The 15,163-nt window shown below is 32.4% G+C and overlaps 1 protein-coding gene across 1 annotated transcript in view; it reads right to left on the bottom strand.

Annotated features, from left to right (window-relative positions):
• LOC115886281 (sodium channel protein Nach-like) overlaps positions 1 to 15,163 on the bottom strand; it is a 43,148-nt gene that overhangs the window by 10,015 nt on the left and 17,970 nt on the right. Inside the window, exons 5-7 of the mRNA XM_030905375.1 lie at positions 12,052 to 12,148; positions 6,595 to 6,772; positions 3,773 to 4,010 (exon numbers count right to left, since the gene is read on the bottom strand). Of these exons, the coding sequence (XP_030761235.1) occupies positions 3,773 to 4,010; positions 6,595 to 6,772; positions 12,052 to 12,148 (513 nt within the window). The remainder of the gene's footprint in view (positions 1 to 3,772; positions 4,011 to 6,594; positions 6,773 to 12,051; positions 12,149 to 15,163) is intronic.

Here is a 15,163-nt window from a genome sequence, read left to right as displayed (position 1 = left end):
ATTAGTTAAAAAAAAAGTTCCCAAATTTATAATTTCAGTCAAATAACTTTCTACTCAACCTTTTATTTTTTGTCATTAATGACATGTATTGACTATTTTAATTCTGAATATCTTGAGAACGGTTGCTCGTAGCGATTTTTACTAAGAGACTTTTTTACGTAAAAAATGATAAAAATATATAATTTTGTACTCAGTAGTTTTATACAGGTACGGGCGAAAAGTTATTACTCTTCAAAGCAGCTAAAAATGTGTAGGAGACGCCAGGGGGGTGACAGTAAACCAGAAAATTGGAAACAGTTCTGGCGCTTCTAGAAAAAAATCTGAATATTTCTATATAATTTCTCTTACCGAACATTTTTATGCATGTTGGCGTCCTCTTCTTTTGTCTGTGTGTCAGCCATGTGTCAACTCCCGAGGCCTCTGGCAAGGTCGGGCGCCATTTTAATTTTTGCCGTTTAGATTTGATTGGAAGTTTGTTTAAGATATTTCGGCTGAAATTTATAAGTACAAAGACGTTTTTTGATATAAAGTGCCTTGTTAACAGTTTAATAAAGTATATGTGATATTAATTACATGAAGAAAATGATAAAATCGACGTTTCTGCGTGTAATAGGTATGGGCCATATTATATATGTAAAAATAGGTAATATATTAACTGTTTTCATATTTTTTTAGCTTTAGACCCAAGGATCTTGGGATATTCTTTGCCAAGGATTTTTCCGTATCTCTACTTTAAAGACTGATCGGTGATTTTGAGCAATTGAAAGCAAGTTAAACAAGGTAAATTATGATTACTGAACTATTATTAGCCTAAATTAATTATCTACAAGATGAACAGAAATGCGTAATAACATATCACATAGGTACCTATTATGTATTTTCATAGCAATAATGCAATAAGTCTATGTATGTAGATTATTTTTAAAATACAAATGAGGTATTAGATATAATGTATCATATTTTTTATTCATTTTATTTTCATTCAAGTCCTGTTTGATTTAAATCACAAAAATCTTTTGTACCTATATTTATGCTTTTATACATAATTTTTTTTTGATTCCAGGTTTTGTGTGGGCTCCTGTTGTCTTTTTCCTGCTTCCAGTTATTTAGTTTTATGCCCGTAAAGCTGTGAAAACATTTATTTATCTTCAAGTCTCTGTAAGTCAATGCACTCTGTTACTTTACTAATTCACTTTAACACAGCATCTCTGATATTATATAAATATTGATACAGTAGTTTATGTCTTTATATCTCTTTAATTGTGTTGATTTGCATATTTACATTGTTCTAAATTCCAAATAAATATTTTTGAGTAATTTTGTTGTATTATTTACTACTAGAAAGAGTAAAAAGTATATTAACCCTCCTTTAAACCTCCTGAACAGCCCGCCATTAAAAACCGGAAACGGAAATAAATTTACTAAAATTGAAATTGTCATGTCAAATGTCCCAGCCGCCATATCTGAAAATTAGTTACCCAGGCAGCCACACTGTTTTCATAATTTAACATTGACTTGACACTTCTTCTTGTATTTATTATTTTATGGGTGACGCCCTCTAAAAGTAGGAGTCGTTGACATCAAAATCAAATTTCTCATGTCAAAAAACTCCCAGATATCAATTTTCATCCAATTATTGACGTTACTTCAGAAATTATTTGGAAAAAATCAAAATAAAAATAAAACTTCTACACCCTGTATCTCCGAAACTAAGCATTTTAGGACATACATTTATACGAACTTTTTAACTCATTTTTATCTGCAGAACATGCTGCCAAAGTTTCCGGAATACAGTTCGGACTACCCTGTATAGAAGATAAGAAAGTGGTCATCATATACAAGAGAGTTACGATAAATTAATATAAACGTAATTTCATGAAAACAATCTATCTAGGTATTTCACATTTGTTGTAAAAACTACTAAAAACCGTCAAATTGAAACAAGATTTATTGAACTATTTTTTATTTAGAGACTATCATGTTGGCGTCCTCTTCTTTTGTCTGTGTGTCAGCCATGTGTCAACTCCCGAGGCCTCTGGCAAGGTCGGGCGCCATTTTAATTTTTGCCGTTTAGATTTGATTGGAAGTTTGTTTAAGATATTTCGGCTGAAATTTATAAGTACAAAGACGTTTTTTGATATAAAGTGCCTTGTTAACACTTTAATAAAGTATATATGATATTAATCACATGAAGAAAATGATGAAATCGACGTTTCTGCGTGTAATAGGTATGGGCCATATTATATATGTAAAAATAGGTAATATATTAACTGTTTTCATATTTTTTTAGCTTTAGACTCAAGGATCTTGGGATATTCTTTGCCAAGGATTTTTCCGTATCTCTACTTTAAAGACTGATCGGTGATTTTGAGCTATTGAAAGCAAGTTATACAAGGTAAATTATGATTATTGAACTATTATTAGCCTAAATTAATTATCTACAAGATGAACAGAAATGCGTAATAAAATATCACATAGGTATGTATTATGTATTTTCATAGCAATAATGCAATAAATCTATGTATGTAGATTATTTTTAAAATGCAAATGAGGTATTAGATGTATATGTATCATATTTTTTATTCATTTTATTTTCATTCAAGTCCTGTTTGATTTAAATCACAAAAGTCTTATGTACCTATATTTATGCTTTTTTGCATAATTTTTTTTTGATTCCAGGTTTTGTGTGGGTTCCTGTTGTCTTTTTCCTGCTTCCAGTTATTTAGTTTTACGCCCGTAAAGCTGTGAAAACATTTATTTATCTTCAAGTCTCTGTAAGTCAATGCACTCTGTTACTTTACTAATTCACTTTAACACAGCATCTCTGATATTATATAAATATTGATACAGTAGTTTATGTGTTTATATCTCTTTAATTGTGTTGATTTGCATATTTACAATGTTCTAAATTCCAAATAAATATTTTTGAGTAATTTTGTTGTATAATTTACTACTAGAAAGAGTAAAAAGTATATTAACCATCATTTAAACCTCCTGAACAGCCCGCCATTAAAAATCGGAAACGGAAATACATTTACTAAAATTGAAATTGTCATGTCAAATGTCCCAGCCGCCATATCTGAAAATTAGTTACCCAGGCAGCCACACTGTTTTCATAATTTAACATTGACTTGACACTTCTTGTATTTATTATTTTATGGGTGACGCCCTTTAAAAGTAGGAGTCATATTGACATCAAAATCAAATTTCTCATGTCAAAAAACTCCCAGATATCAATTTTCATCCAATTATTGACGTTACTTCAGAAATTATTTTGAAAAAATCGAAATAAAAATGAAACTTCTACACCCCGCATCTCCGAAACTAAGCATTTTAGGACATACATTTATACGAACTTTTTTACTTATTTTTATCTGCAGAACATGCTGCCGGAATACAGTTCGGACTACCCTGTATAGAAGATAAGAAAGTGGTCATCATATACAAGAGAGTTACGATAAATTAATATAAACGTAATTTCATGAAAACAATCTATCTAGGTATTTCACATTTGTTGTAAAAACTACTAAAAACCGTCAAATTGAAACAAGATTTATTGAACTATTTTTTATTTAGAGGCTTCATCAGTCAAGATTTTTTTCCTGAAATAAAGATACCGCCACAAAGATACAGACTATGTTACAAAAAAGAATCCCCCTGTTTTCCTATTGATTCTAAATCAAAAATAAAAAGGAAGGTATATAATCAATTATGCAGGATATCTATCTGCATATTATCAGCTAAAGTAAAACATTTCAGCTCAATAACCTACGATTTTGAGTACTGCGCCTCGATCTCATAAACGATATTCCTGCAGCCCAGCTGGCAGTTGCATCTGTCGATGCTTTTGACGGCCTCGAAATTCTTGGCCACGCATTCGAGCCGCTCCAGAGTGCAATAAGGAAAGTCCGCGACGCTGGGATAGAAGTGGGGCACGCAGCCGCAAAATTTCCTTGCGTTCTCCATGCGGCACTGGATCGTGCACGCCGAGTACGTGTAGAAACTGTCCACTGAAAAACAGAAAATAAAGTAAGTAGCATAAAGTCACAGCATAAGTGTAAAAAAAATGTTAACACAGAAATATAAGCCACATAAAAAATACATTAATAAAAAACGACTATCCAAACCATTTTTTATTCACAAAACATTAAACGAAATACAAATTACAAATTATAGACATAACGAGGATAATACACAATACATACAACTTACAATTCCATACATACGAGGCATTTCGGAAAAAATAAGAAGGATAGGAAAACAATATAACATACTGTTACGTTTTTCGTCGGTTCCGTGTGGATAGAAAGTCACAATTTATTTAAACACTATTTATTTAACACTAATTAATAAAAACAATAACGATAAACGACTTAAAGAACTATTTACAAACGATTTATAACTAAGAATTTATTTTTGAATTTTAGCGCGTCAACTGTACTAGTCTATTTATAACTGCCCTCTTTAGGCCACAGCCGCCGGCTTTTATACGTACAGCTAAAGGTCTCTAGAATAGTCCATAGATGGTTAGGTGCATAGAGAAGGTTTCGATTGTTCTCGTATGTACCACTCCATTCCAGTAGAACTCGATGCTTCTCGAGTCTTCGAATGAATCATTACGGTGTCTATTCTTTAATGCGATGTTAAGGTCATCCGAGGGCGGGCATATAGTTAGGTTAGGTCGAGTCCACACCGGTCCGCAACAATACAAACATCTTTCAAAACACAAAACACACTTAGATCCATTTTATCACACACTAAACCAATGAATACTGAACAACAAAAAAAAAATGTAATATACAAAATACCATGTGAATGCGATAAATTTTACATTGGCGAAAAACATCCAGATCCCTAAATGTTCGAATTAAAGAACATAAAGATTATTTAAGAAAGGGAGATTTTCACAAATCTAAGATTTGTCAACATTCATGGGACACAGGGCACAGAATACAAAAAAAAATATTTAAACCAATTAATAATATTGATGATACTAGGGCTATCCAATCTGATTTGAAATTGGCTCTGGACTAGTTTAAGGAGAACAAGATGCTTGTTAATACTAAAAAGTGTTGTGTTGTTTCTTTTTCCCGGATGATCAATACAGTCATTGAAGACTACTACATTGGAAATTGTAAGGTTGTGAGGTGTAAGGAAGTTAAAGACCTAGAAGTGATTTTTCTGGGTTTTGTTATGTGTAATAGTAAAGATTTCGATATACAATCAACTACAAGACTTTATACCTCTCTTGTAAGACCGCATCTTGAATGTGCGTCAAATATCTGGTCTCCCAATTGTTACACCCACAGTAACGAGATTGAGAAGGTTCAAAAACGGTTCCTTCGTTATTTTACATTAAAAGAAACAACATGTATCCAACATTGATCTCTTACAGGTCAATGTTGGAAATTTCAGTTAACTTCGCTGGCCTCTAGGAGAAGGACACAGGCTGTCATCTTTGCATATAACATTCTTAATAATTTAAATATGCTGACTGTGGTCTGATTAATAGCATCAAGTTTAGGGTACCAAAGATTAGGTTGAGAGTGAGTGAGTTTAATCTTTTTTACATTGATGGTGGAAGCCCCTCGCCATTCACGTTTATGCTCACCATTTGTAATAATATGTTGTCTGGGAACAAAATTCCCGATATGTTTAGCATTAAGTTTGGCGAACTTAAGCGCATCTTGTTGGTGCATCAGGGGACAAATCTGATGGATAGGTTTCATTGTTTTTTTATTGCACATTTTATAAATTAAATATTATGTACTTTATTCTTATTTACTTTATTTATTGTTATATATACTTTATTTATATTATTTTTATGTCTAGTTTTAAGTAATTGTAATTGTATTTGTTTTCTTTAGGCCTTTACATGTAGCTACCTCAATAGGTGTTTGTAATGAGTAAAATAAAATAAAATTTAATAACGCCAAAATTATAATGAAAGAAGCGATAGCCTCTAAAAGAAAAATAAAAGAGGCTTTTTTAATACAATCTAATAAAAATAAATATATTGCTCATGCATCTGTAGATGTTAGTAATGTATGGTAATCGCTTCTTTGATTTTAAAGAACATAACATAAATAAACATAACATATGTAAAAATTAAAAATAATCATATAGAAAGTTTGGGGCTTTTTGGTTTTACCCTATTAAGTAATTGTTATCAGGTAGTAATTGTTAATTTTGAAGTTTAACTTGATATAATGTCATTTTAACAGAACGTCACCGGTTTTTGTGGACGTATCTGTTTAAAAAAAAACTAGTGTTCTCGAATAGTTGAATTTAAATATTTTAAATAGTTTTTTTCTTTGTTCTTTGTATTTTTTTGCTTCCGACGACGGAAAGAGATAAACTTTCCGAAACGTTAAGTATTTTTTTGTTCGTTAGGCAAATTTGTATATCTGTAAACCTAATGTTGATAAGCAGTTTCCGTTTAGATTAACGCAGCGGTGTTTACAAAAAAATAGCTATTTTATTTTGTATATTTTATTGCAGTGGCAAAATACCCATATAGGATTGTTTGGAGAGATAAATCCGTCACATAGGTGTAGACATTTTTTATATTTTTAGCTATTTTTATTTTCATACCATGTAAGGGTATTTCATCTCCAAACACGCACTTTCTTTGCTTAATAGACAGCTGTCTGGTGTCTTCAGTGGTGTAGGTTTGCTTCATGGAAAACGCCATTTTGTATACTTGATAGTCCCATTCGAGTTGAGGTTGAATATTCATAGAGACCATCTCATCCGAATTTAATATATAAATCTAGAAATAAGTTTTAAGTATTAGAAAAACTATATTAAAGACACTTATATTTAGAATGAGAAAATGTTTATCATATACAAGAGAGTTATGATAAATTACAATATATTTTCACTAGCGTGTACCAGCGACCTACCGTTCGCGTCGAATTAATCATTTATAATGGAGATGATAAAGCAAAGCAAGAATTTCCATTAACATACAAACTGGATAAAATTTTCTCATATTTATGTCAGCATGAGAAAAAACAATATAGCGATATTATTATATAACTTGGTAATATTTGAGGGGTAGTTTCATTTCGTTGGAAAAAAATCCGTTTGCCAAAAATAAGCTTTTTACGTCAAGCAGTTTAAGCAGAATCGTGGTTAAGAAATTACCCAACTTTTTGGAACACCCTGTATGGTTTTTTAAAAAATTTCAAAATATGTTTGCGTTCTCCCGAAAGACTAACGGTTTTTTAAATAACAAATATTGTAATATTTGAGGAGCGTTTTCACCCTCTTGGAATTTGAGATTCGAGAAACCCCTCCTTATCGAACCTCTACACCCCACAGTCAATCCGTTTACCAAAAATCAGCTTTAAACGTCAAGCGCTTTAAGCAGAATCGTGATTACTCAGTGGTCTTGTTTTATGAAACACCCTGTATAAAATTATAAAAAAAATCTTAAAATATGCAAAACAACAAATTAAAACATAGGTGTTTAAGAGTTTTTCCGAAAAACTCACCGGTTTTAAAATAAAAAATATTTTAATATTTGAGGGATAGTTTCCCCCCTTAAAATTCGACTTTCTAGAAATCTATTCTTATCGATCCTCTACACCCTAAAGTCAGTCTGTTTTCCAAAAATCAGCTTTTTACGTTTTTAAGCAGGATCGTGATTAATCAATGACCAGATTTTTCGAAACACCTTGTATACACTTTTAAAAAATCTTAAAATATGTAAAAAAATAAAATAAAATATACGTGTTTAAGCGTTTTTTCGGAAACTTGGCGGTTTTTTAAATAAAAAATATTGTAATATTTGAGGGATGGTTTCACCCTCTTGAATTCGAAAATAATTTGACCTCTTGAATTCGCTCCTAGAATTTCGAAAAATCCCTTCTTATCGAACCTCTACACCCTAGAATCAACCTGTATGCCAAAATTGAGCTTTTTACGTTGAGTGGTTCGGGCAGAATCGTGATTAATCTGTATGTCAGTCACTTAAGGATTTTATATATTAGTATAGATGAGAAAAATTCTAGATATAGTAACTAAATTAAATTTTGAGAAAAAAAAACTTAATAAAAAGTATTTCCTGAAAAGTGCGCCACCCTCTATAATACCATTATTCTTTTATTTTGTCCTCTTTTTTATATTCTTATCTGAAAACGGTATATTTGCGCTTTACCTTGCGAACCAGGTCTTAAAGCCTGGCGTCTCATTATGCCACAAGGCAATTCGCGGGCTTACTTGAAAGTAAGCCGTATTACCGTCGAATATAAATCAAACGGAAGTGAGGATGGGAGAGTGCAAGAAGTTGAAACAGGGTCGGCTCGTTATTAGGACTCTGATAAGGACACTCTTTAAGGAAACTTCAAAAGGGAAGATGTATATGTCCAGATATATCAGTTTATTTCTTAATCATCTGCTGATGATGCTAACATGGTTAACGAAACGCGCGTCCAGTGTAACAGAAAAAGTGTTTTGGTGTATTGTGGTGATTTAGTGTTTTATTTTGCTGTGTAACACCAAAGGTTCCAACCCCCAACAGTAATCAGATATATGTTGTGTATATAAACGAACTCTCGCAAGTATACACTATCAGACAAAAGTAGAGAAACTTTTTAAAACTCGTCGGATTTCAAAAACCTCCAATATTTAAAATAATGTTTTAAACATATTTCCTTTTAGCAATATCATCATTTTTCGCCACATTCCAAAATTATCTTATCAGGTGTTTATTTATAATATGGACTCAAATATTTTTGAAGGGACATAAATAAATAAACCAACATAAAAATTGACCATACTTAGTAGTTATTTGCTCAAGGCGAAAACTGTTGATATTCTGATTTACATTTTTAATAAATATGCCACGCGGAAAATATTTGTCTGAGGATCTTCGCGAAAAAATAATCAACGCACATCGGAATGGTGTACTGCAAATGGACATAAGCACAATATTTAATTTGCATTAGTCTGTCATTAGCAAAACGATTTTCAATTTCAAAACTCGTAACGCCTTAAACACTATTAAAAAAAGTTGTCGGCAAAGGAAAACAACAAAAAAAATTGAAATGATAATTAAAAAAATCGCCTTAACTAATCCGCATAAATTGGCAAATCAAATTTTGAGTGAACTACCTGGTGTCAATATAAGCTCTAAGACCATTCAAAGAAGGCTAAGGGAAGCAGGATTATTTAGCAGAAGAGCAGCCACAAAAAAAAACACTCATCAGTAAGAAGAATCAGAAGGCCCGACTTACGTTTGGAAAAAAAATTGCATTGGTCGACGAAAAATACCCTGTTTTCAGATGAAAGTAAATTCAACATATTTGGATCCGATGGCATATCGTGGATAGATCGCCTAGAAGGTAAAATATTTGATCCAAAGTATACCAAGGCCACTGTAAAGCACGGTGGTGGATCATGCATGGTGTGGGGATGATTCTCGGGCTACGGAATGGGACCACTACATGTAATAGAAGGAACAATGAATCGATTTATGTATTTGGACATTTTAAGAAAGTGATGATTCTGTTTGCAGATGATAATCTGCCTTTAACCTGGATATTTCAGCAAGGTAATGATCTAAAGCATAAATCAAAAGTCTTACAAGAATGGTTTTTATTTGAACAAATTAGGTTAGGGACTTTCCTGTCCCAAGACCTTAACTCCATTGAAAACTTGTGGGAGGAACTAGATCGCCAAGTAAGATGAAGTCATATTAGCAATAAGAAAGATTTGATAAGAATTTTGAAAGAGGCTGGAATTCCATTGAGCCAGATACCATAAGAAAACTATTGGACTCCATGCCAAAGCGATGTCGTGAAGTTATTTAGTTAATTTGTTTAGCAAAATATGTATATTTTTTATATTTTCAAAGTAACATAACTTGAAAAACGGTGAAAAAAAGGAAACACTGTTTCTTTTATCGAGGTCTACCAACCCTGAAAATATTTGTACTTATTTAAGACACACCGTACATATAATAACAGTTCAAAAATATATAACAACACTTCAGTAAAAATAAAACACTGACAACCATAAAAAGAGCGCTGCTTTTGAAGGGCATATCAAGATGTTTTCTCAAACATTTTTAGTGTAGCGCTGCTGTATACCTTTCAAGACAATCCAAACTCGAGAACAACGTAAGTTAGAGAACGGTTGGGTTGCAAATCCGGTTCCCTGGCTAAAAAGGCCTAAAAGCCCTACTTTAAACAGATTTATGTCGGCGTACAGTCTCGTAGAAGGGCCTGCCGTATTTCACTACCGAACCGTAGCCAGTCCTGAATATTATAATCGTATTTTTTACTCGGTCTTAAGAACGTTATCGGCTGAAATATGTCGGTCATATTTTTTTCTCGAGAGGAGCTATTAAAAAGAGTGGTTTAGGTTTGGATAGATATAGTATGTGCAGGTTGTTGAGATAACTCACTTTATGTTACTACAAAATCTAGGGGTTTCTTGTGTGTGAAAATATTTTCAGTATTTTGGCACTTAAAAAGAAATTGAAAAAAAAATTGTAAAATGCGTGGAGTCATTGGAGTGGAAAAGTTATAAAACGGAGACGTTCATTTTCATAACTTATTATTATATTGATTTCTGAGCTAAATCCACATTTATTTAGAATAAATTATTAATTAAAACAATTTAAAAGTATGTAATTAACTAATTTTTGGTCGGAAATAATGGTGGTATATTTAATTGGTATACTTCCTTACAAAAATTTAAATAGTTTTTTTTATTTACCAATGGGCTTGCAATATTTACCGCCTGTACATGTTATACATATACATATGTTGTGATGTTAAAAAAATCTGAAATATCAATATTCCATAGGTATAGTGATAAATGAGGTATAAATTATAAGAAAATACATTTTCTACAAAACTTGAAGAGGTAGGTAAAAAATAGTATAATAAAATTTGATAGACAATTAAATTGTGCATCTGATTCACGTAAAATATACAGGGTGTTCCCTTTAAATTAAACAAGTTATTGCCGTTTAAAGCTAGTAATTATCTAATATAAAAACTTTTGGACACTCTGTATAAGGTAGTACAATTTTTATTATTGCAACACAATATCTGATCAATAAATAATCTTCAGTAAATATTTAGTATTAAAAACTTTGATAACCTTGGAGAAATGAAGCCTTAAAATTTTTACTGCAATTTAATAAAATTGAAATATTTCAAAAACGGTAAAGTTTAAGTGTGATAAACCTTAATCAAATTTACCCTTATTTCAATCATAGAATCCAAAAATAGAATAATATACATGGTGTTCAATTTAAAAAAATACAACTATATTTTTTACTTATTTGGGACATTCTGTATCTTGTAAAATATTTTTAAATTATAGCTCTAATAGTCCTTCAACCAAGCCAAAACTTACAATTTGTAAAAATTTAATCGTTAGCTACAATACTCCGTGTCGTATATGGTGAACAACCCTGTATATATGTAAATAAAGCTAAAAAAGTTTGAGAAAATATATTTTTGTAATATTAGGGCAGTAGATGTATGTTTCGTTTAAAAAACTGAATAAAGTAGACAATTTTTTTTATTAAGGAACTAACAAATACAGACAGCAAATAGATAAGTTTGACAGATTGTAATGTTTAAAAATAAAAAAAAAATCTTAGATCGGTACATACAACAAAAGTTTACTATTCATTGTCTAAAATATTGCAGTAAAAAAAGTATTATTTTTAAATAAAAAGGCCAACGTATGTACACCATAATTTTGGAGATTCGATGACGAACCATACATTACACAACGTGAAAATATGAGGAATGTACCAAAGTTATGCTGCAGTAACAAAGATTTCCATTTAACGGTACTTTTATTTTTAACAAGAAAATGGTTCTCGTATACAAAAGAGTTATGAAAAACTCCAATAATATTTTTTGAAGAAATTCATTATTTTCAGGTATTTCACTAATGAATCAAAAATCTAAGGAATTAAGAGACGTTTTTAGGGTTCCGTAACTCGGAAAGGAAAATACATATTTTTTTAGAACTACTTCAATCGTAGCAAGATTTCTTCCTAAACGTCGAATAACTTACCGACGTTACTGCTTCCCCCGTCTTCAAGGCGAACTGCAGAGACCATTTCGTGTCGGCTTCCTTAATATATTGCATATTAAATTGCTCGGGCTCGGCTCTGAAACAGAACACACGACAATGAACGGAATTCCTACTCGCGAGCCTTTATTATGACGCACGGATGGGTGGCACGTCCTTACACCTCGTTTTCCCCATTTTCCACACACGGAAAACCAGGAGAAAGTGGTGGGTAGAGATAGGTGGTTTCGTGCGGTTTTACGTTTCGATAAATATGATTTTCAAGTTTGTATGTGCGATAAATTTTGAATGTTCACAAGCGGCAGCCAAAAACTGTATTTTTAATTTTACAAGTACGAGTAAAATTTAATATATCTATCTTGCGATGCGGGATTTAATATCTTACCGCTACTTTACGACAAGTCGTATTTATATATTCTGCGCTGTGCTCGTCGTTTTGTGGAAATACCCAAGCTCACCTGATGATGGGGTAGGGCCCCGAAACCGGTAGTGAGAGCAGGTTGATCCACATTATGACGAACACAGCGTGGAATTAATTTCTATATTAGCAGTTAAAGGCAAGAAACTCTTATATAATTTTATTATATACCTAAAAACTGCAAGAAATTTAATTTCCATTATATATTTTGGGCTATCCGAAAAAAGTCTTTATTTACTATCGATAGTTGTGCATCGGTGGTACGAAAGTACTACCATTGCACGCAGGCCGCTATCTCGCGATGAGGGACTTAATATCTTACCGCTACTTTACGACAAGTAGTATTTATATACTCTGCGCTGTGCTCGTCGTTTTGTGGAAATAACCAAGCTTACTTGATGATGGGGTAGGGCCCCGAAACCGGTAGTGAGAGCAGGTTGGTCCACATTATGACGAACACAGCGTGGAATTAATTTCTATATTAGCAGTTCAAGGCAAGAAACTCTTATATAATTTTATTATATACCTAAAAACTGCAAGAAATTTATTTTCCATTATATATTTTGGGCTATCCGAAAAAAGCCTTTATTTACTATCGATAGTTGTGCATCGGTGGTACGAAAGTACTACCATTGCACGCAGGCCGCTATCTCGCGATGAGGGACTTAATATCTTACCGCTACTTTACGACAAGTAGTATTTATATACTCTGCGCTGTGCTCGTCGTTTTGTGGAAATAACCAAGCTTACTTGATGATGGGGTAGGGCCCCGAAACCGGTAGTGAGAGCAGGTTGGTCCACATTATGACGAACACAGCGTGGAATTAATTTCTATATTAGCAGTTCAAGGCAAGAAACTCTTATATAATTTTATTATATACCTAAAAACTGCAAGAAATTTATTTTCCATTATATATTTTGGGCTAGCCGAAAAAAGCCTTTATTTACTATCGATAGTTGTGCCTCGGTGGTACGAAAGTACTACCATTGCACGCAGGCCGCTATCTCGCGATGAGGGACTTAATATCTTGCCGCTACTTTACGACAAGTCGTATTTATATACTCTGCGCTGTGCTCGTCGTTTTGTGGAAATACCCAAGCTCACCTGATGATGGGGTAGGGCCCCGAAACCGGTAGTGAGAGCAGGTTGATCCACATTATGACGAACACAGCGTGGAATTAATTTCTATATTAGCAGTTGAAAGCAAGAAACTGTTATATAATTGTAAAATTTAACTTGAGTGAAATTCGTGAGTTTTTCCAAGTAGTCTAAACATAGCGGTTTCTTTTGAAATAGGAGAGTTGAATAGGAGAGTTGATAAACGCCTCATTGAATTATAATTTAACTTTTCCAACTGTTTTTCGCAATCCCTTTTCTTCTTCATATTCGCCTGCTATTTGTCATAATAAATATCTACACGCGTATCTTCTTACGGACTAGAACGGCATACCAGTGCGGCGCCATGTCTCGTGCCGGTAATAAAATACGCACATTTTTATTAAAAATGACAAATCGGCAACATGGGATGATGGCGTCGTGCTTCGGAGGATGGAGAGTGACATTAGTACGGGTTTGCACGAAACCAGGAAACAAGCTGTTACACTTATGTTTTAAGGTTTATGTACCAACATAAATGTATATTTCGCTGAATAAAAGTCTGTTTAAAAAACGATTTTAAATAACATATATCTTGTTTTTTGAAAATATGGCACATTCTTCAGAGGTTTTCATATTTTTAGTGTTGTGGAGTTCTTTTAAGGATAAGATTTTGCCTATTGCGGACAGCTTTTTTAGATATAACAGTTTTATTAGTCATAATGTCTATCCACTAACTTTATCACACTACAAATATATCCGATAGTCAAGCAGCACTAAACGCGATCAACTCAGTAACCATCAATTCGAAGTTGGTCAAAGAATGCCTAGAGAAGTTCTACAAATTAGGTAAAGAAAATAAAGTCCTCCTACTCTGAGTGCCTGCTCACCAAGGGATAAAAGGCAATGAAAAAGAAAATTATCTAGCTAGGAAAGGAGCGAACACTCCACTAACTGAACCAGAACAACTCCACTAGCTGGCCTCTGTGAACAAACTTTCAAAATAAATTTAAAATATTTACAAATTTAAAATATCGTCGGAAATACAAATGAACTCTTTTACAGTTTACAAAGGCACAAAAAGTGACATTAATTACATTTTTTTAATAAAATATGTTTTGATTTTCAATGTAAAAACATATTATATTTTAAAGTTTTCCTGGTTACTTATTGTTCATTCATCACAGCTGTTTTTCAAATTAGTATTTTAAAACATTTTTAAAAAATAATTTATCGTTATATGATTTAATTTTTGTTTAAACTTTATAATAAAAGTATATTGAAATAATATGACAAATATTTTCAAAATAATAAATACAGGTATCAGTTATAATATCTTGATTAAAAATTTTAATGGTCTATATTTTTGGTAACTGTTGTCAACGCAGCGAAAAAATGCTCCACGTTAGCATTCACGTCTAATATCGTTCTGCGCATGCTGAGTAGCTGTTTCTTCCCACTCATTCTGCGTATTAATCCCCTTTAAGTTTTCGTGGAAAATGTCCTTGTACCTTTTGAGTTGTCCACCCGGCCTCCTTTTACCGTGTACAAGCTCACCGTAAAGCAGAGATTTTGGTATG

Source organism: Sitophilus oryzae, unplaced genomic scaffold (genome assembly GCF_002938485.1).
Source record: "Sitophilus oryzae breed Bouriz unplaced genomic scaffold, Soryzae_2.0 scaffold_1145_pilon_pilon, whole genome shotgun sequence".
Lineage (NCBI taxonomy): Eukaryota > Metazoa > Arthropoda > Insecta > Coleoptera > Curculionidae > Sitophilus > Sitophilus oryzae.
This window is presented reverse-complemented; position numbering and strand designations above follow the sequence as displayed.